At 29.5% G+C, this 21,304-nt stretch overlaps 1 protein-coding gene across 4 annotated transcripts in view; it reads right to left on the minus strand.

Annotated features, from left to right (window-relative positions):
* Positions 1 to 3,341: 3,341 nt before the first annotated feature.
* The window catches only part of LOC142333964 (uncharacterized), a 28,568-nt gene continuing 10,605 nt past the window's right edge, over positions 3,342 to 21,304 (minus strand). The window contains exons 1-5 of one of the 4 annotated variants that reach the window (XM_075381615.1): positions 14,896 to 15,038; positions 11,443 to 11,519; positions 10,145 to 10,195; positions 6,373 to 6,792; positions 3,342 to 3,566 (exon numbers count right to left, since the gene is read on the minus strand). In XM_075381615.1, coding sequence (XP_075237730.1) covers positions 3,463 to 3,566; positions 6,373 to 6,792; positions 10,145 to 10,195; positions 11,443 to 11,500 — 633 coding nt within the window. In that variant the 5' untranslated portion in view covers positions 11,501 to 11,519; positions 14,896 to 15,038 and the 3' untranslated portion in view covers positions 3,342 to 3,462. Of the gene's footprint in view, positions 3,567 to 6,372; positions 6,793 to 10,144; positions 10,196 to 11,442; positions 11,520 to 14,895; positions 15,039 to 19,603; positions 19,799 to 21,304 lie in introns of those variants that run through there. The other 3 variants (XM_075381616.1, XM_075381614.1, XM_075381612.1) reach the window with 3 other exon arrangements.

The following is a 21,304-nucleotide window of genomic DNA, read 5'->3' on the forward strand; positions in this document are numbered from 1 at the left end:
AGATGAAGAAAGAAGCATTTGGAAAAATATAGTTAAAAGAAGAGACAGACTTATAGGCCACATACTAAGCATCCTGGAATAGTCGCTTTAATATTGGAAGGACAGGTAGAAGGGAAAAATTGTGTAGGTAGGCCACGCTTGGAGTATGTAAAACAAATTGTTAGGGATGTAGGATGTAGAGGGTATACTGAAATGAAACGACTAGCACTAGATAGGGAATCTTGGAGAGCTGCATCAATCCAGTCAAATGACTGAAGACAAAAAAAAAAAAATACATTTTTAAATATTTTCTTCCCGGAAAAGCGGTTTAATAAACTCAACACAATATACTTGAAATTTCATGCGCTTAGGTTTAACCATTTTGATTTTTATTTAAATAAAACTCTTTTTGAGTATTGTCTTTAACTCGAAAATACCCGATTTATCCGTAAAACCCTCTACCGGTAGATTTATTTTACAAATATGAAGATATATGTATATAACCAATATATGATTATATGTAAGATCATCTTCATTTTTGTCTACAGAAAGCTTCCCAATATATAATACTAAGGAATCGCTTCAGGATCCTTTATACTTGCATCTAACCCCGAATAGTGTCGTAGTTATTCTTTTATTAATTAAAATAATTGGAAAAACGGATCAAGTATAACGAAAAGTACAATAATAATAACTTATAGGAAAAATATATAGGACAGCGGAACATGTTATAGAATGAGCGAATGAGTCAAAGAAAAACCAACAGTTAAGACTATAATTTAACCAACAGTTTCTTTGTCCAGTTGATAGGATTTTCTAGCAATTCTACACAAATTATATTTCACGAATTTTAATTGAGCCTCCCTCTGAAGACCTCCAAAATGAGGGAGGAAGTTGGAATAAAGAACCAATAAATTTCCTCACTAGAAGCAAAACATAGGTTATCTCATTTATCTTCACTTTATAATTTATCGAAATTTGATCATATTACTGTAAAAAGTTCGACACAATATTAACCATTATCATTTCATGATCATTATCACCTTATATATTTAAAAACAAACATCACTTTGAAATATATTGTCACAGAACAGGCATATGAATTTTCCGCTCAAGGCCCCGGCTAAATCTATATGAATGTTGATTTCTAGACTAATAAATATTGCTTCGTAAGCATTATCTGTCATCTTCCTAGGTCATCTACTATGTCAACAGTAAACAGTAAACGGATCAGTTTAATCAACAACCACATAACAATGATGCGAGTAACAAGAACAAACTTCCTAGGTAATCGGATCATCAGTTGTTTGGAACAATGGAAGATATCAGTTGTTTGTAAGAAAATAACTTTAAGCATCGATAAAAACCGATCTACCTGTCGTTATTACAATGACAATACAGTGTCATTGTCAAAACAAGATGAACGTATCGGTTGAAGGCCGCCATGTTGTACCCGCTCATATTCTTCCTTGAATATAAGTTCTATTAAATTTTCCTTCAGTAGAAAATCGGATCATCAGTGGATTGGATACGTTAACCTTAAGAAAATAACTTTAAGCATCGATAAAAACCGATTTTCCTTCAGTAGAAAAATCAATTCGTCTTTAAAATCATAATAAAGGCGACCACCGAACGTAATGCGAGCGTTATTATCATGAAGCAGATACAAAAAAGACACTGGACTATTCCGAGAAAGAGAGCCGTTCTCCTTTAAATCCTTCATTCCATCATGGATAATAATTCCTTGACCTTGTTTAGGAAACCTTTACAATATATATATATATATACATTCCAGTTCTGTGGAGATGATTGGGCGGTTATCATGGTTTCCACCCGGTCGATTGTAAATCTCCAGTGCGTCGTATATGACTAAGACTAGTTTATTATTTCATGAATCTGACATATTTTTACGTTAGACCTTTGCTTTTCTTTAACTTACTTTCCTAGTTTAGAAGCCGCGAATCAACGTTTGATAGTGACTTTTCCAACGCCTCGTGATATAAACGGATCGATTTCTTACGACTACTCGACCTGATTTTTTTAAAAAATGTTTTCATGGGAATTATTTTCACAAAATTCGTCATCTTTATTTCTAAATATACGCTTTATTGATTCCTGTATTTCGCAAAATTTTTCATGTTTCGTTTAATTTGTAACATAAGACATTTTTTGAATATGGAAAATAAAAGTCACATTCGATTAACGAATAATATGACACATTAGTCAAAATTATACAATTGAACATTATCAATAAATACTGTAAGCCACATTAGACTTCAGACTACAAAATAAAACTATTCTGCACTGGAATGAAATGTTACATTAAACAAATCATGACCGATCCAAGTGGAATCCGACTCTAGAATGGTCACATTAGACCAATAAGTCACCTTAGACTAAATGTACATGACCGCACCCGGCGGTATTCTTACTTGAGTGAATGTATGGGCTTGACTGACGTGCCAGTGCTAGTAGACACCAAAGCGCACCAAACCACTTTTATCAGTGTGCAGAGAGCAGCATTCTGATCACGTGTTCTAAACCCCGATCACTCACTCTAATAGATAGCCTTTTACAAGCAAACTTCCCATATTTAGCCCGCTTTCCCGAGCGCCATTAATGATTCTTTATTATATAAACATTTGCAAATAAAATATATTAATCAATTTTTATAAATAAATATTATAATAGTTGTTAATGTTAAATAAAATAAAAATCAAGATCTTGGTTTTACATTTATAAACATTGTATTTGACGCCGCCTTGATGATAAATTTATCAGTATAGGTCACAGCAGTCGAACCAAAACCCTTATCATTACGTTCAGTTTCATCTAGTAATTCACTTTCCGTCCGGAATATGCGTTTGTATTTAGATATTATCGTTTGCTCGATTCTCATTCCCCTCTGCACTGTAAAATCCTTACCGCCCAAATTAATAAGTCCGACTTTAATTTCACCTCGGTAATCAGCATCGACTGTACCTGGTGAATTCACATCTGTAAAGCCATAGCTTATCGCCATACGCAATCTAGGTCTTATTTGCGCTCTGTATTTTTTAGACAGTAATATATCAATGCCGGTTGCGATTATTTTTATATGATCCTGTTTTAAAATCGTATCGATTGTTGAAATTAAATCTAAAGCGGCGCTTTGATCGGTCGCATGTTAAGGAAAATCAACGAAATTATTCAATTTCTTAATTTTAAAAACTTACATTTCTAAATATCTTTATTGTAAAAATAAATAATTAAAAACAGGTTCTTATTTTTTTTTTTAAGTGCAGAATAAAATGTAAACAAAACAGATTGAAAGCTATATTATTAATAATCAGGAAAGTTGATAAATACATTAAAATAGCTAATTTCATTTTTTACTTTCTATTTATTATCATTTTAATATTACACATTTAACAAGTAATTTGAATTCTTAATTAAACTTTTAATACGTATTTTTCATAAAATCGAGATTCCACGTAGAGTTACTTATAAATCATTCATTAGCTTAATGAGGTCAGTTGGCTTAAAATCAACTTGATCAACAACCGTTACTGTTTTCCCTGTAAATGCAAATAAATTACTGTACTTTACTGAAAAGCAAAGAAAAGTATAATTTTTAAAAAAAATATCTAAATACAGTTTAAAGAGACTAATTATGTTAAATAGAAAGATACTAATTTTATTTTCATATTTTCGACGATAGATGATTGTCTGGAGATTATCGATGTTCGATAACACTTGTTCACACCGATATAATGTAATTTGGTTAAATTAACGAAACTGTTTTTTAAAGAGTAGTTAAAAATTTCAACAATGCGTAAAACGAATTACTATTACATAAAAAAGAACGAACAGGATATAAATTTAAACATTTATCTGGTGTTAAATTGTTACACGGTAACCGATGATCGATACCTACATCAGCTCTACACCGTCTAGTCAAGGCCCTCCACCACCGGACCACGCTTTGTTCGTTATTCTCATTATTATAAAGGATCTCTTTCCTGCAACGCTTCTTGAGATAATACACCCGTACTGTAGACGCTGATACAGCTGAAGCGATTCGTTCAGTGTTGACTGACAATCACTCATTTAAGCAGTTAGAGGATTGAGATAAATTCTTTTTTAAGCAGAAATTAAATAAGGAAAAATATTTTAATTTTTTGATGGCATTATTTTTAATATTTGATACTTTACAATATTCTTATCTCTAAAATAAAAATGAATAATCAACATCCTTAAATATTGGCTAAATATGCTAAGTAAAGTTAATATTAATAAAAATAAAATATTTTACTTATAAGTATTAAAAAACAAAATCAATAATTTTACATCATTGTTTTCCTGTTACCAAGGTAACAAAGATTTAATGAGTTAAATTTCTTTAATATCATAAAGCTCATTAACAACATCGTTATAATTCTAATCGGAATTAATAACCAAACAAATTTAAGTAACAAATCTGCAAAGTTTAATTAAAATCGATGCAGTGGTATTTCTTAATGCACTCAAAGGGTCAAACCGAGTTATTATTTTATTATACGTATACATTTCTAAATCAGTACACGTAAATATAACCGATCTCGTCTCATCAGAATCGATCATGAAATCGATATTAGTAGAGAATGTTAAAAAATTATCAAATGTACATATATTCCGATAAATAAAAAAAGACGTTGCCGTTTTTAAGGATACACTATAATTTTCACTATAATATTCAATTATTCCGTATAATAATTTTAAAATCACTAAATGTTTAGATATTGCTTAAGAGGATTAGATGAATTATTTGTAGAGCGTGCAAAAATGCCGTGCCTGACCGGGATTCGAACCCCTGATCGCCGGATTGAATGCCCGACGCTACCACTCGCGCCAAAGAGAATCAATATACCTGAAAAATATATTCAAGATAGGTAAACGTAATTAAATCGGGTATGAAAAGTATGTCGTTATAAATTCATTTTATTGATAATAATTTAATTAATTTCAATCGTGAAAATAACGGTTTCATGCCGAATAAAATTTGTACACGAAAAATTTTTTATTATTTAAAAATTTAAGTTAGTTGAGTTAGTTGAGAGAGCCACAAATTAAAGTAGATGTTCGAAATTCCAAGAAGCTTAAAACAAGGGGGGCAGTAAAGGGGAAAGAATACACTGATGGAAATACCTGTCCAGACATTTGCATCTTTGGCATCGTGAAAGATGCTAGATTGATGTCTGCGGTAGGTAATCAGGTTTGGTAATCGAAAAGTCGATCTTTCATAAAGTCTGTTACAGCTAGTAACTGAGTGGGTAAAGTGAAGACGAGGATTTTCAGAAGGCGGATATGTTCCGTTACGGAGGTCAGGATGAGCAATAATTAATCACAGCACTAAAAACGCAACCCACGATTCTTTTATAATTAATATTTTACTAGTAGCATCTTTCTATTATAGGTTAGAATTTCTGTTATATAAATATTCTGGGACGGAATTTATTGATTGATCGCTAATGAAACTTATTAAAATCCTGCTTACGGGTAAAATATTCACAGTACGAATTCACCGTTCAATGTACTTTTTCATAATCAACAAATTTGAAGATAAAAACGATGACGTCTCTCTCAAACCTAAATTGTCTTCCTAGCCTCGAAATCCATCCAAAATGTTATTTACCAGTAGTATTAGAATGCCAACGACTTCCAAAATGGGATGGTCTTTTACATTATTAATTACTCTTAGCTGAAAATAAATTCTAATATTTTAAGTGATAGTTCAGTCAACGAATTTGAAGTTCAGGATTCTTATTTAGGTAATTTTTAAACCAGATTTTTTTTTTGACGAGATGGCTCTGACAAATTATTTGTTTTTCTGATTAAGCGTCAATAGCTTTGCTGAAGTACTATCCGATTATGTATTATAGAATTTTAATTTTAATATTTGTTAAATGAATTTAATTATTTGTATTTTTGCACGACACGAGTCCAAAACTTTAGATCCGATTTTATTAATAAGTACGGTGTATAAAGTACCGAAATCATGAAAATATTCAGAATTTATAAATTTTAGATAATTACTGGTGTAACTGGAAAATATATATAAATTCAGATTGAACCTTATCTAAGGGCTGAGATCCAAAACATTAAACTGAAGTTCAGGTAGCTAAGTAAATTGTGCGTATCGCTTTGTTGTTACACGGTAAAGCTAAGAATGAATAAACAGAAATACAAACGCGCTGTATTACTGCCTACAGCGTCTAAAGTACGATCGACACCGCATATGGTTTAGTTAACGGAAGAGTGAACTGGGTAGACAGGTCGTTTCAGTCGCCTATCGAGATCAGTCAACATCTGCGGACCAAATGATCTCTCTATTCTTTGACAAATAATCTTAACGTTACGTTTAATTATACTTACCTTTATTAATATAATGATATATACATTCCTCCATTCTTTCACTTTTTCGCTTTGATATTAATGGTTTTTTTTTTTGAAATGAAGGTCCTGATTCAAATTCTTTCGTAACATCGTTTGTTGAAGTACTCAAACATGTTGTGATCCATGTCTGCACTTTTTTAGTATACCTTTGATAGTTTGTATATATATCTGTCAATACGGGCCAATATTGTCCTATTGATATCGTGTCAGTCGCAACCTTAGGACGTAGGTGTGGCTCAATTTCTATCCACCTTCCTATTTCATACTCTACAAAATCTCGAATACAATTCAAACAATTTTTATTCAATTTATTTACTTCAGGTTGAGTTTGAAAAATCATGTAACTAAGATAATCATCTTCATAACGTTGACTTATTTTTTCAAATTGTATATATGTGGCTGCAAAATAAAAAATATGTATTTACATAAAGTACAATAACATCTAAAATTTTAAACAGACTTATAATCCTCAGTCATTTCAGTGGTAAGTAACTTAGAACAAAAAGGCGGTAAGGGAAAAACGAAAACTATTTTATTAATCTGTTTCTTCTTTTTTGACAAAAAACATTATTGACATAACAAGGATAATGTGTCCGGTTTATCTTTAATGCGGATAAAACTGCAATAAACTTTGTTTTTACATAGGGGAAAAATTAGAAATTTCATTTTCTATTCAAAATTACCTGAAATAGTTATTACCAATGACTTTTTTAAGCAAAATACGGTTCTTTTCATTTCATTTCAAACTGAAAATCTTTTCTAAATAAACGATCAGATTTTCAGTCATGTGATCGTTTTTGTAGTCTTTTCGCGAGCGGTCATTTGAATAAATAACAATAAATGAAAAAGTACACTTTGACGGCATCTAGGAGATAGATTCAACGACGCCGCAGCCACCTTAGATAGGCCCTGCTACAGGAGAAACAATCTGTTTCCTAAAAAGAGCTGTTTGTGAAAACATAGTGATATATCCTATCGATCACAGCAAGTAACATATTTGATTTCATTCGCAGGATGATAAATTAGATTCATTTCTGAATTTGTTAATTTTACAGATTCACATGTTTAAAGAGGCCATTGTAGAAGAACCTAACAAAGAATTCATCGTTCGATACCGGCAGAAAATTGTTTTTCTAGAAAATGGTTTCCATTATTCGTATATAGCCTACAATTTTCGCGGTAAATTTTATGTTCTTTATTATCGTTTTATGCATATAGATTATCTTAACTGAACAGATTTCCTCTAACTCGAGCTTAAAAAAGGAAATCTAATCATTTTTAATTTCGAAGAATTAAAAAAGGCGACGCCATTACAATACAAAACATCCACTATAAGAAGGAAAAAAATCTGCTCAGTAATTTGCATAATGTCGTCAAATTAAAACCCGAGGTAAAACCCAAAGTAAGCATTAAAAATATGAAATGATGAAGATTAAAAAATGTGCTAAAGAGAAACAAACAGTAAACAAGTTGTTTTTAAATAATTTATCAGAAGGAATAAATGTGAGGTGCAATTATGGATTAATTTAGTTGGAAATTCAGAATTTTGTACACGGAAGAAAAAATCTTTCCTCGTATGCTCGTGGATTCAGTTCAAAAATACGAAATTTTAAAAAGACATGGTCTTAAAATTATTTTAAAGATTTACTTTTTTCTAGAAGAAGAATTGTTGCAATCTTTTCCCACGTTAAAGAATAAGAAATCCAGTAGCTTTATTAATTAAAAACTATTTATTTTATTGTTTTATCTGGTACAGTAAATTTATTTATATGTTTAGATTATGTCAACATAAATATATAGTTGCATGAAACTGCAAAATATAAAGTTTGTTATTAATCTCATTAGAACGGGTGATGTAATCGATTAGCGACTTGACACTATACTTTTATAAGCGATAATACTCTTTCTCATGTAAGAAGTACCCATCAGAATATTAAATGTTTTTTTTATTAAATTTTTATTTGTGTGGGTAGAAGTTGTTTCATTTCAATAAGTAGGAGAATGTTTTGAAACGACACGATTATAAAGAATTACAAAAGATTGAACATCCAGGTATTTCCTGCGTTACTCTGAAGATCTGATCGCTTTGGGATTTTGGAATCGGAGATCACAATGTTCCCATGAAATAGGAAATTTTGAAAAGAATGTCGGTCGCTTGGAAATAGATTATAATAGCCTTACTTTTATAAACGAACAGCTACCCGGGTGACGTTCATTTTCATGTAATCGTGATAATACGACGTTTGCAATAATATCGTGGGTAGGCAATTATGAAGATATAGGTTAAAAAAAAATATTACAGACGTTGTAAGGTGAATAGGTATTCCATAAAATATTGAAGATGTTCGAGCTGCGGTTTCAAAAAGTCCACACAGTTGAATTCGTCATTAAGCGGATCGTCCACAGATCTGGCGGGAGTGCTCACACATGTTCACTAGATTTACATTAGATTTCGCACGAGTAGTTCATCGTCTAGAAACATAAACGCGACGATTACTTGATGCCACTACTGATTCTTTGAATGAACGCCTGAAAAGATTCCATTAACAATATTTGGTTGGGAAACGAAAGGACGAGATTTTCTCATTTTTACTGTGGGTAGAAGTCGTTCCTTTTAAATAAGACAAGATTACAAAGAATTATAAAATATTGAATATCCACGTATTTCCTGTGTTTCCCAAAAATCTGGTCGCTTAACACTCCTTAAACCCCACGGCAATGTTTTTATGATTATGACGGTAAATCTCATTTCGATATTTGATACAGCCGAATTGTTTTTCTGCAACAACTATTTCCATGCTTGTACCGGCGTTGTTTGGATTTGTATATTAGTTCAACCTTCTTTGGTAATATTACTGGGGTAAATATTGCAATTATTACTTTTTTTGTGATTCCTAATATAAATATTTGCCTTTTTCCTGACGTTTTAATCATTTGTTTTTAATTTATTTATGTTCTTTATTTATTTTTTTGTTGTTTATTTAAAAACAGCCGGTAAATACAAATCAACCCGGTCCCTTTTAGTAAAACGAAATAGAATTTTTAACATATAGAATTTATAATTTTTAGCCGTACGTGAAAATCATCCGTTTGAAACCCAAACAAAATTTTACGTAATGCATCATTCATATTTTATTTTTTCAATTCTATCCTAAATCTTTCTTTATATATTAAAATTATATATACATCTGAATGTAACGACTTCCAGGTGTACACGTTACGATATATTTGATTATTAATCCGCTGATTACGCATAATTACTGTTGAATATAATCAATCACCTCCTATTTTTGAGAATAATATATATATATATATATATAATTTGTATATTTAACATTAATTAGCCGATATTAACTTTCGTAGGTTCTGTTTGTTTAGATTATGATTATCTAACATAACATAACCCGCCACACTTCGCTCGCTTACTTCAACTAATTAACAGTAATGTTTTGATTATTTAAATATTAAATTCAGTAATTACTATTTATGGTTGTTATTTTAATATGTAAAATATATTAATATGGAGAGTATGTAAAGAGACTGGTATTAAATTCTCCAAAATTTGTTTATGATTAATCAAATTCATCCGTTTTTACGCATAAACACCAAAATTAATCAAAATCACCATAACATATATATTATTTAATTGGTTCTGTAGGTAAATAAAGAAGAAATTTCCTGTCGATAGGATAATAGTAATAAAATAATATGCTTAATAATTGAAATACAGTTATAGAAAAAGAATACTTACTTATTTTACTAGAAAATGTTTCTTTTATATCGATAGCAATTTGGTCTTTAGCTGAAACCAAACAAAATACATCAATAAATTCATTTCGCAAAGAAAAACTATTAGATTCTTCAATTGTAACTACCATAGACTCGAGTTTGCCGAGAAAAATATGTAACTAACTGGCTAATGACGGTTTGGCTCTCTACAGACCGTAATTTAGGTGGAAAATTAAATGCATCAATAGAGTATGTATGCGTACAAAAAAGAGTTGTGTAAAATATTATTCTATCAAAATAAATATATGAGATACGGAACATATGGTGTCCGGGTTGACAAATTATAACCGAAATTAAATAAAATGCAATGCATCGTAATCAAAAGTAATCATTCAACGTTCTATACAAATCGGTTAAACTAAGACGTAGGTATTAAAAAAAAAAGAATACTGAAGAAGAAAATCTAAAGAAATTGAGCTTATTATTTCTCACTATTAAATGAAATTTCCTAAATGCAAAACCAATGGTTAATTTTAATGTAATGAAAACATCGAATTACAAGGAATAGAATATGAATAAAGAAACGAAAAAAAAAACATTTTACGGGAATTAGAGTATGGTGAAAATGAGAAAATGTAATTTATGACTAAGAGAAATCAAATTAATTGAGGAAATCATTTTCCCTTAAATAAAATTCAAAAATATAAAGTCTATTCCTCAATCCCAGCGAAAACTAAACCCATTACGTATACGAGTATACGATTTATGTATACGCCGTAATGGTCGTATATAATCGACACGAAAGAAAAAACAATATTAGAATCTGAATTTTGAAGGAAAATGTCTATCTAATTGGTGGGTAGAATTGGAAATATTTTTTGTAATAACAGCAATTAATACCAAATATAGAAAAAAATTAAATTTAAAACCAGATCTTCAAATTGCAGTAACGAGGACATCAAACCACATTTTTTGATGTTGCCAAACAAATACAATCAAATGGTCACATTAAATTTCAAATGGCGCAAAATATAAATTTGAAATGTAATTTCAATGTTGCTATATTGTTTCAAATAAATAAATAGCTGGGTTCTTGACAACACATTTAAATATATATATATTTATATTATATTATATGGGATAAAATTAATAATTATTTGCGTGTTTGGGGTTCGCGATCAAAATCGTTATGAGATCGCTCTTCTAGAACTATGATAGAAGAAATTAATAATTGTTCCGTTCCTTTGATTTTGTGTTGCGGGATTAAAGGTTTTCTTTCCTACTATTTAAATTTTTTTAATATAAATTAGAATTATTTACCTTCATTATAGTAAACGACAGAAAGTAATATTATTAACACCAATTTAATGTAAACCATTTTCTCTTCGTTTAAAAATCTAAAAAAAAAAACAAAAAAACAGACATATTGTATTTTATTTTTGTATTTATAATCTTTTAATTTATATAATTGTAGCATAAATTAATCTAAGATACGTATGCTCATAGATTTACCGGTTCTTCGAGATAAAATAAAGCGATTCGGTATAAAGTATAAACTGCCGCTAAACAACCGCATAAATCATTAATCGTAATAAATAATTATAAACAGCATGATATTTTAAGTGAAATTAATAATCAATACTTTGTTAATATAGGTATAATTAATTAATCAATAAAGCAGTTAATTTTAATACAAGAAAGTTTTAAAGAATTCAGTAATAAATTGATCATCTACATAAATAAAAATAAAAATATTCGTTTGTCAAAATTTAAATCTCCGAACGTTCTTAACCAACTGTATTGAAATTTTTGAATCGAAGTTGTATTCGAATACGCGCGTGTTTTTATATGCCTACTATTTGCATACCTAAGTTAATACATCTGAAACAGGTAAACTTATGCTTTTTTGAAAAACAGTGCTATCTGTAAGACGTAAATGCAATAAAAAAAGTAAACGGGAAGAAGGTAAAAAGAGAAGAAGGAAAAATGGGAAAGAAAAAAAAAGGGAAAACAAGGAAAACAAAATGGAAAGGAGGAAGAGAAAAAGAAAAGCGGATAGGTGGGAAAAGGAAATGTTAAAAAGAAATAATAGAATGAGATATGTTGGAATGAAATGGGCCGGAAGAGGGAAAACGTGGGAAAGGAATATGGTAAATCTGAAAATTGGGAAATTGAAAAGGGGTAAATGGAAAGTTAAAAGTTAGTTAAATTTTTTGAAGTTCCGTAATGTTCATTTTGTTAATGATTTTTCATTGTTAATATTAGGGTAATTTCTGTCCTTTGTACAATTATTGTTCGTCTCTTTGTAGTACACGACCCGTTGTATATAAAGTTTATTGGAAGGCATTTCCAGTAATAATAATTATTAATATAAAACCATGTACATCTATTTTAGTAAAATTTAGAAGTACAATAAATTAAAAGTATTTTTTTAATAATATTCATTTTTATGAATAGACATAACTTAAATATATATAAATCCTTTCCAACTCATCACGGCATTTATTTTATTATGCTCAAAGGAATTTTCTATCTTTAAATGGTATGTTTCTTTTAACTCTTTTTCAATAATTAGTATTGTTTAGATCAATAATTGTTTATTGTTTTCTCATACTTCTTCGTAATCAGCAATAAATAATATTTTTATTCTACATATTTCAAAATCAAATAGTTGTATATTTTTTCAAGTGTATAATTAAAATATGTTTTAAATAATTATATTGAGAAAAGCAATGTATAAACCTATATTGAACTATTTTATTTAAATAAATAATAATATTAGATAAATTTGTTTATCTATTAAAATATTTTTAAAATATTAATAAAATAAAATTTTTTTAAAAATATTAATTGTTATATTTTTTAGAAACGACGTAGGTGAAATCCGGCAGAAAAGTATGTTCCCATGTTTTTTTCAGTAATTCGTTTATTTATCGATAGATTTTCAACAAATAATGTATATATATATATTTACTTTTTTTTAACGAAAGTACATAAAATTTTATTTTATTATATTTATATATATATATTTTTTTATTTATTTTATTATTAAGTGGTTAATACAATAACCAATTTTTATGTAACAACTAAAGATATTATTAGGTTTTTTTTTTCTAATAGTTATAATAGTAGTACAATTATAAAAATTAATTTAACAAATTTAAAATATATATTAAAAAACTAATGAACAAATTATTTCTTAAATATTTGTTATTTATTAGGTTTAGTAACTAAAACTATATTTAAGAAACAAAACTATACTTAATTACAACAACTAATAACACAATTAATATCTTGTTGCAACAATTACATGCAGAAAATAAATAACTAAGCATTAACCATTCAACTATACATTTATATTGATTTATAATAATTATCAACATTAAAATAATAACTACAATTTATACTGGCAGTCCAGACAATTATGATTTAATTATCTGGACTGCCAGTATAAATCCAACATGAATCCTATTAGTACCTAATTACGGTATAGTTAATATCCACTCAAGGAGTGGATATTCATGTGGATATCCACTCAAGGAGTGGATATTAACTAGTTGTATCCACTTTCTAGATTTACCCTGTATTCGCTGTTGTAAAAGTTTTAAAAATAATTAAGAATTTAAATAGACCTCTAGCTAACAGAAACCTTGTAAGATTATTTAAATTGGTGTCATAATTTTTATCAGAATAATAACGAGCAATATCTTTTAGGGCCCTATTTTGTATAAAATTTATTTTATTTATGAGATATTCGGCGGCTGATCTCCATGTTGTCAAGCCGTATCGAATAACAGATTCAAACAAGGATGAATAAGGTAATCGTTTACAGTGAATTGGTAATAGGGGTGAGATGTGGTGGAATTTCATAGCAACCACCATAAAAATTTCATAAATAACTTCTTAATTTTCCATCTAAAAAAAAAGGTAAAAGAAAAAAAATGAAGTCGGATTCGAACCGATGTGCCTTCCCTTTGTAAAATCCAAATATTTCATTAATTAAATTTTTTATTTGGTTATAACTCCGGAAGCAATTATCGTTGAAAAGCATTACTGCAGTTACGAAAAATTCTAAAATCCAATTTTTTTTTGTTTTGCCTTTATTGGACACTTTTTGTGCACTCGATTGCAATCAAAAAATGAAAGTGCTGAACTAGATTTTAAAGCAGCCCTAAATACAACATTTCAACATTCTACGGCTAATCCTTTTTTAATTATGTGAGATACACCCAGTCATGCGAGATACACGTCAGTACATACGTTCTGACGTCATACCGAAACTATTCAAAATGGATATAGGGATGGTCAAAACGCATATTACCGTTGATTTCTGAAAACCGAAATTATTCCGATCACATACTTTTTTACTTCGTATAAGGAAATAAAATAAGAAGTAATTTAACTTTCAAAGAACAACTTCATATTTCATGAAATAAAATATCGTTTGATAAAACTGAGGACTAATAAAAAATTTAAGATTGCAATATTGACGTGTCAGCCATTTTAATTTTTTTACTCTTGTGTATATTCCGCTTCATTGTTTTCTTTAATATATAAACTTTGTATGTATATATATATATAAGTTTATGTATTCGTTTCAATGTTCATCAAACATTTTAAAAAAATAATAAGATATAAATTAAATAATCATGTTAACTTAAATATTAAATTATTATGAAATAAAATCATATTTTATTATTGCAATAATATTAATAAATTTTGTATATTAAATATGTTTAATATTAGCAGTAACGTAATAAAAATAATAATTACGTGAAATCCAATACACTTCAGTAGTTAGCCGCAGCAGATGCAAATCGTAAATTAATTATTGCAGCACCTCCTTTTATACTGATTTTTGTGAAAATAAAGTACGTTTCTTACGTAAAAGATATGTACATATTAAATATCTCTATATCCATTTTGAATAGTTTCTGTGTGACGTCAGAACGTACGTACTGACGTGTATTTCGCATAATTAAAAGCGTACCTGCATTAAAGAAGATAAAAATAGACGTTTGATGAAAACAACGTAAATCGTTTAAATTTCGCTATATTGTGCAATTTAAAAAAAAAATGTTTTTTTCTTATTATTTACAAAACCCCAAATATTTTATTATAATTGTGACACACAGGAAAGAAAACTTAGTATTTGTTTCAACAATCACTTTACGGAAAATTTTCAATTTTTTTCCATATCTAATCCTCATGGACAAACTTCGAACTTGTATGGTTGAATTATCGAAAAAAAGTTTTCTTACTTTACATTATCTATCCCGTTTATTCTTATGAATGTGAAGCAAATAATGTCAGTTGAAGTAAAAGTTAGGGTGGCTTTCTTTTGACATTATTGGTGAACCGAATTAAGGCTTGTAGTGCTAAATATTAACTGCATTTCGATTGCCGTAGAATTCTGAAATGTAATTATATATTTGAATGAATTCATTCGTCGCTTTTGCTAGTAAACCTGGAACGATGTTTGTTATTCTTACGGAAAGCTATATTATTATGGTGTGTGACTCTTGTACGATTAACTTACAAACTTTTAAAGTAATATCGCTTGAAATTAGAAAAATATATACATTTTTAAATATTTTCTATCCGGAAAAGCGGTTTAATAAACTCAACACAATATACTTGAAATTTCATGCGCTTACGTTTTACCATTTTGATTTCTATTTAAATAAAACTCTTTTTGAGTATTGTCTTTAACTCGAAAATACCCGATTTATCCTTAAACCCTCTACCGGTAGATTTATTTTACAAACATGAAGATATATGTATATAACCAATATATGATTATATGTAAGATCATCTTCATTTTTGCCTACAGAAAGCTTCCCAATATATAGTACAAAGAATCGCTTCAGGATCCATTATACTTACATGTAACCCCTAATAGCGTCATAGTTAATCTTTTATTAACTAAAATAATAGAAAAAAACGAATAAAGTGTAACAAAAAGTACTGTAATAACAACTTATAGGAAAAATATATGGGACAACGGAACATATTATAGAATGAGCGAAAGTCAAAGAAAAACCTACAGTTAAAATGATAATTTAACCAAGAGTTTAGTTGTCCAAGAATTGTATTTAGTTCTTCAAAGGATAGGAAGATTTTGTAGCAAATCTACACAAAAGATATTTCAGGAATTACAATCGAGCCTCCCTCTGAAGCCCTCCAAAATGAGGGAGGAAGATGGAATAAAGAACCAACAAATTTCCTCACTAGAAACAAAACAAAACATGAAAAAGTTGAACACTTGTGATGATTTTCACCTTATATATTTAAAAACAAACATCACTTTGAAATATATTGTCACAGAACAGCCAAATCAATTTTCCGCTTAAGGCCCCGGTTAAATCTATATGAATGTTGATTTCTAGACTAATAATTATTGCTTCGTAAGCATTAGCTGTCATCTTACTAGTTCGTCTAATATGTCAACAGTAAACAGTAAACGGCTCTGTTTAATCAACAACCACATTAACAAAGATGAGAGTTCCAAGAACAAACTTCCTAGGTAATCGGATCATCAGTGGATTGGATACGTTAACCTTAAGAAAATAACTTTAAGCATCGATAAAAACCGATTTTCCTTCAGTAGAAAAATCAATTCATCTTTAAAATGATAATTGAGGCGACGACCGAACGTAATGCGAGCGTTATTATCATGAAGCAGATACAAAGAAGACACTGGACTATTCCGAGAAAGAGAGCCGTTCTCCTTTAAATCCTTCATTCCATCATGGATATTAATTCCTTGACCTTGTTTAGGAAACCTTTACAATATATATATATACGTATTGTATATATATATATATATATATATATATATATATATATATATATATATATATACATTCCAGTTCTGTGAAGATGATTGGGTGGTTATCATGGTTTCCACCCAGTCGATTGTAAGTCTCCAGTGCGTCATATATGGCCAAGACCAGTGTATTATTTCATGAATCTGACATATTTTTACGTTAGACCTCTGCTTTTCTTTTACCTTACTTTCCTTGTTTAGAAGCCGCGAATCAACGTTTGACAGTGACTTTTCCAACGCCTCATGATATAAACGGAGCGACTTTTTACGACTACTCGACCTGATTTTTTTCATAAAATTTTTTCATGGAAATTATTTTCACAAAATCCGCCATCTTTATTTCTAATCATAGGCTTTATTGATTCCTGTATTTCGCAAAATTTTTCATGTTTCGTTTAATTTGTCACATAAGAAATTTTTTGAATATCGAAAATAAAAGTCACATTCGACTAACGAATAATATGACACATTAATCAAAATTATACAATAGAACATTATCAATTAATACTGTAAGCCACATTAGACTTCAGAATACAAAATAAAACTATTCTGCACTAGAATGAAATGTTACATTAAACAAATCATGACCGCTCCAAATGGGACTCTAGAACGGTCACATTTGACCAGTAAGTCACCTTAGACTAAATGTGCATGACTGCACCCGGCGACATTCTTACTTGAGTGAATGTATGAGCCTGACTCTCGTGCCAGCGCTAGTAGACACCATAGAGCATCATAAGTCGCCTCAAATAGGAACGGAACAGTGATAATCTTAAGTAAATGAAGCTAATTTACATACCTATTACATAAATGTAATTAAAATTATTTCAATTTTGTTTCTGGCAATATAACGCAAATTGGGTTAGTGTAAAAAGACAGCTATCGGACAACAGATAACCTGAACAGCGTCTCGTGAGACAGTTCTTTAATCACATGAATAAAAAGAAGACACTGGTTTCATAAAAAAGTATTACTATAATGTTTAAAATGAATTATGGCCTCGAAAATACCTTCATAAATGAGTGCATGGTTCTAAAATTCACCCCTGCTACCAAATGGATAAACCCTACACCAAAGAACGCATTAAACGTCTTCTTTGCAATATACTGAGAGTACTACTCGAATCAAAGATTCTCATCAGAATAAAACCCCGATATGTCAAAAAGGACATATTAATGGAAACACTTAGTATCGTGCCGGAACATTTCTTTTTATTGTTGATGGTTATTACGTGTGGAATCCACAAATTAGATAGTTTCCGTACCCGAAAAATTGTTACCTTTTCATAACTCGATCTGTTTCCTTGAGTTTCATTCGACCATAAAATCCATAAGCAGTGATTTTACAACGACTGAGCAATTGCAACCGCATTAGCAATTTGAATTGGAATATTCAGAGGAGGATTGATAATACCTTGCGCATATAGTAGCACCCTGTTTGCCCATGGCAGAACCAAAGCCAAACTGATAGTCAATTAGGAAATTTTTTTTTTTTAAAAACGCTCATTCAAACGGAAGTACATTACCTTATCTAAAACATTACCAACTACTGGCAAGAGCGTGAAAGGCATATAAAAACTCAGAACGAGGTTCTTGTCACCAACATTGAAGAGAATTTTTAGATTAACACGTTCCAACAAACAGTTAAAAAATAGCCAAAAACCGCTTTTGTCAGTATGCGGACACAAACACCCTAACAAGCGGATAGAACAAGAATCAAATCCAGGGACAGCAGATATAGATGACCGCTTGACGCACAGCAGCCAATCAGAGACCAGCATTCTGATCAGGTGACCTAAGCCCCGCTCACTCGCTCTAATATATAAAATTCATGCACTAAACAGCCTTTTACAAACAAGATTCACATATTTTGCCGTCTTTCCCGAGCGCCATTAATGATTCTTTTCTGTACAAATATTTGCAAAGAAAATATATTCATTGTTTTATATAAATAAACATTATAATTGTTGTTAATGTTAAATAGAATAAAAATCAAGATCTTGGTTTTATATAAATGAAGATTATATTCGACTCGGCCTTGATGATAAATTTATCTGTATAGGTCACAGACCAGTCGAACCAATTCCTTTACTATTACGTTTCAGTTTCATCTAGTGTTTCGCTTTCCGTCAAGGATAGGCGTTTGTATTTAGATATTATCATTAGAGCGATTCACATTCCCCACTGCACTGTAAAATCTTTATCGCCCAAATTAATAACACCTACTTTAATTTTACCTCGGTAATCGGCATCAACTGTACCTGGTGAATTCGCAACTCTAAAGCAATAGCTTATCGCCATACGCAATCTAGGTCTTATTTGCGGTTCGTATATTTTAGGCAGTGATGTAGGAATGCCGGTTGCGATTATTTTTATTACACCATGTTTTTAAATCGTATCTTATGTTGAAATTAAATCTAAATCAGCGCTTTGATCGGTCGCATGTTAAGAAAAATCAACGAAATTATTCAATTTCTTTATTTTAAAAACTTACATTTCTAAATATATATATATTGAAAAAAAAATAATAATAAACAAATCGGTAAAAAGGTTCTTATTTTTTTTTCAAGAACAGAAGAAAATGTAAACAAAACAGATTGAAAGCTACATTATTAATAATCAGGAAAGTTGATAAATACATTAAAATAGCTAATTTCATTTTTTACTTTCTATTTATTATCATTTTAATATTACACATTTAACAAGTAATTTGAATTATTAATTAAACTTTTAATTCGTATTTTTCATAAAATCGAGATTCCACGTAGAGTTACTTATAAATCATTCATTAGCTTAATGAGGTCAGTTGGCTTAAAATCAACTTGATCAACAGCCGTTACTGTTTTCCCTGTAAAAGCAAATAAATTACTGTACTTTACTGAAAAGCAAAGAAAAGTATAATTTATAAAAAAAAAATATAAATACAGTTTAAAGAGACTAATTATGTTAAATAGAAAGATACAAATTTTATTTTCATATTTTCGACGACAGATGATTGTCTGGAGATTATCGATGTTCGATAACACTTGTTCACACCGACATAATGTAATTTGGTTAAATTAACTAAACTGTTTTTTAAAGAGTAGTTAAAAATTTCAACAATGCGTAAAACGAATTACTATTACATAAAAAAAACGAACAGGATATAAATTAAAAAATTTATCTGGTGTTAAATTGTTACAGGATAACCGATGTTCGATATGTACATCAGCTCTACACCGTCTAGTCAAGGCCCTCCACTACTGGACCACGCTTTGTTCGTTATTCTCATTATTATAAGAATAATATTGCTAAGTAACTATTAAAGCCTGAAAGGATCTCTTTCCTGCAACGTTTTCCTGAGATAATACACCCCTACTGTAGACGCAGATACAGCTGAAGCGTTCGTTCAGTGTTGACTGACAATCACTCATTTACGCAGTTAGAGGATCGAGATAAATTCTTTTTTTAAGCAGAAATTAAATAATAAGGAAAAATATTATAATTTTTTGATGGCATTATTTTTAATATTTGATACTTTATAATATTCTTATCTCTAAAATAAAAATGAATAATCAACATCCTTAAATATTGGCTAAATATGCTAAGTAAAGTTAATATTAATAAAAATAAAATATTAAATATTTTACTTATAAGCATTAAAAAACAAAATAAATCATTTTACATCATTGTTTTCCTGTTACCAAGGTAACAAAGATTTAATGAGTTAAATTTCTTTAATATCATAAACCTCATTAACAACATCGTTATAATTCTAATCGGAATTAATAACCAAACAGATTTAAGTAACAAATCTGCAAAGTTTAATTAAAATCGATCCAGTGATATTTCTTAAAGCACTCAAAGGGTCAAACCGAGTCATTATTTTATTATACGTATCGATTTCTAAATCAGTACACGTAAATATAACCGATCTCGTCTCATCAGAATCGATCATGACATCGATATTAGTAGAGAATGTTTAAAAATTATCAAATGTACATATATTCCGATAAATAAAAAAAAGACGTTACCGTTTTTAAGGATACACTATAATTTTCACTCTAATATTCAATTATTCTGTATAATAATTTTAAAATCACTAAACGTTTAGATATTGCTTAAGAGGATTAGATGAATTATTTGTAGAGCGTGCAAAAATGCCGTGCCTGACCGGGATTCGAACCCCTGATCGCCGGATTGAAAGCCCGACGCTACCACTCGCGCCAAAGAGAATCAATATACCTGAAAAATATATTCAAGATAGGTAAACGTAATTAAATCGGGTATGAAAAGTATGTCGTTATAAATTCATTTTATTGATAATAATTTAATTAATTTCAATCGTGAAAATAACGGTTTCATGCCGAATAAT

The sequence above is a fragment of the Lycorma delicatula genome, chromosome 13 (assembly GCF_047948215.1).
Source record: "Lycorma delicatula isolate Av1 chromosome 13, ASM4794821v1, whole genome shotgun sequence".
Taxonomy (NCBI): Eukaryota; Metazoa; Arthropoda; class Insecta; order Hemiptera; family Fulgoridae; genus Lycorma; species Lycorma delicatula.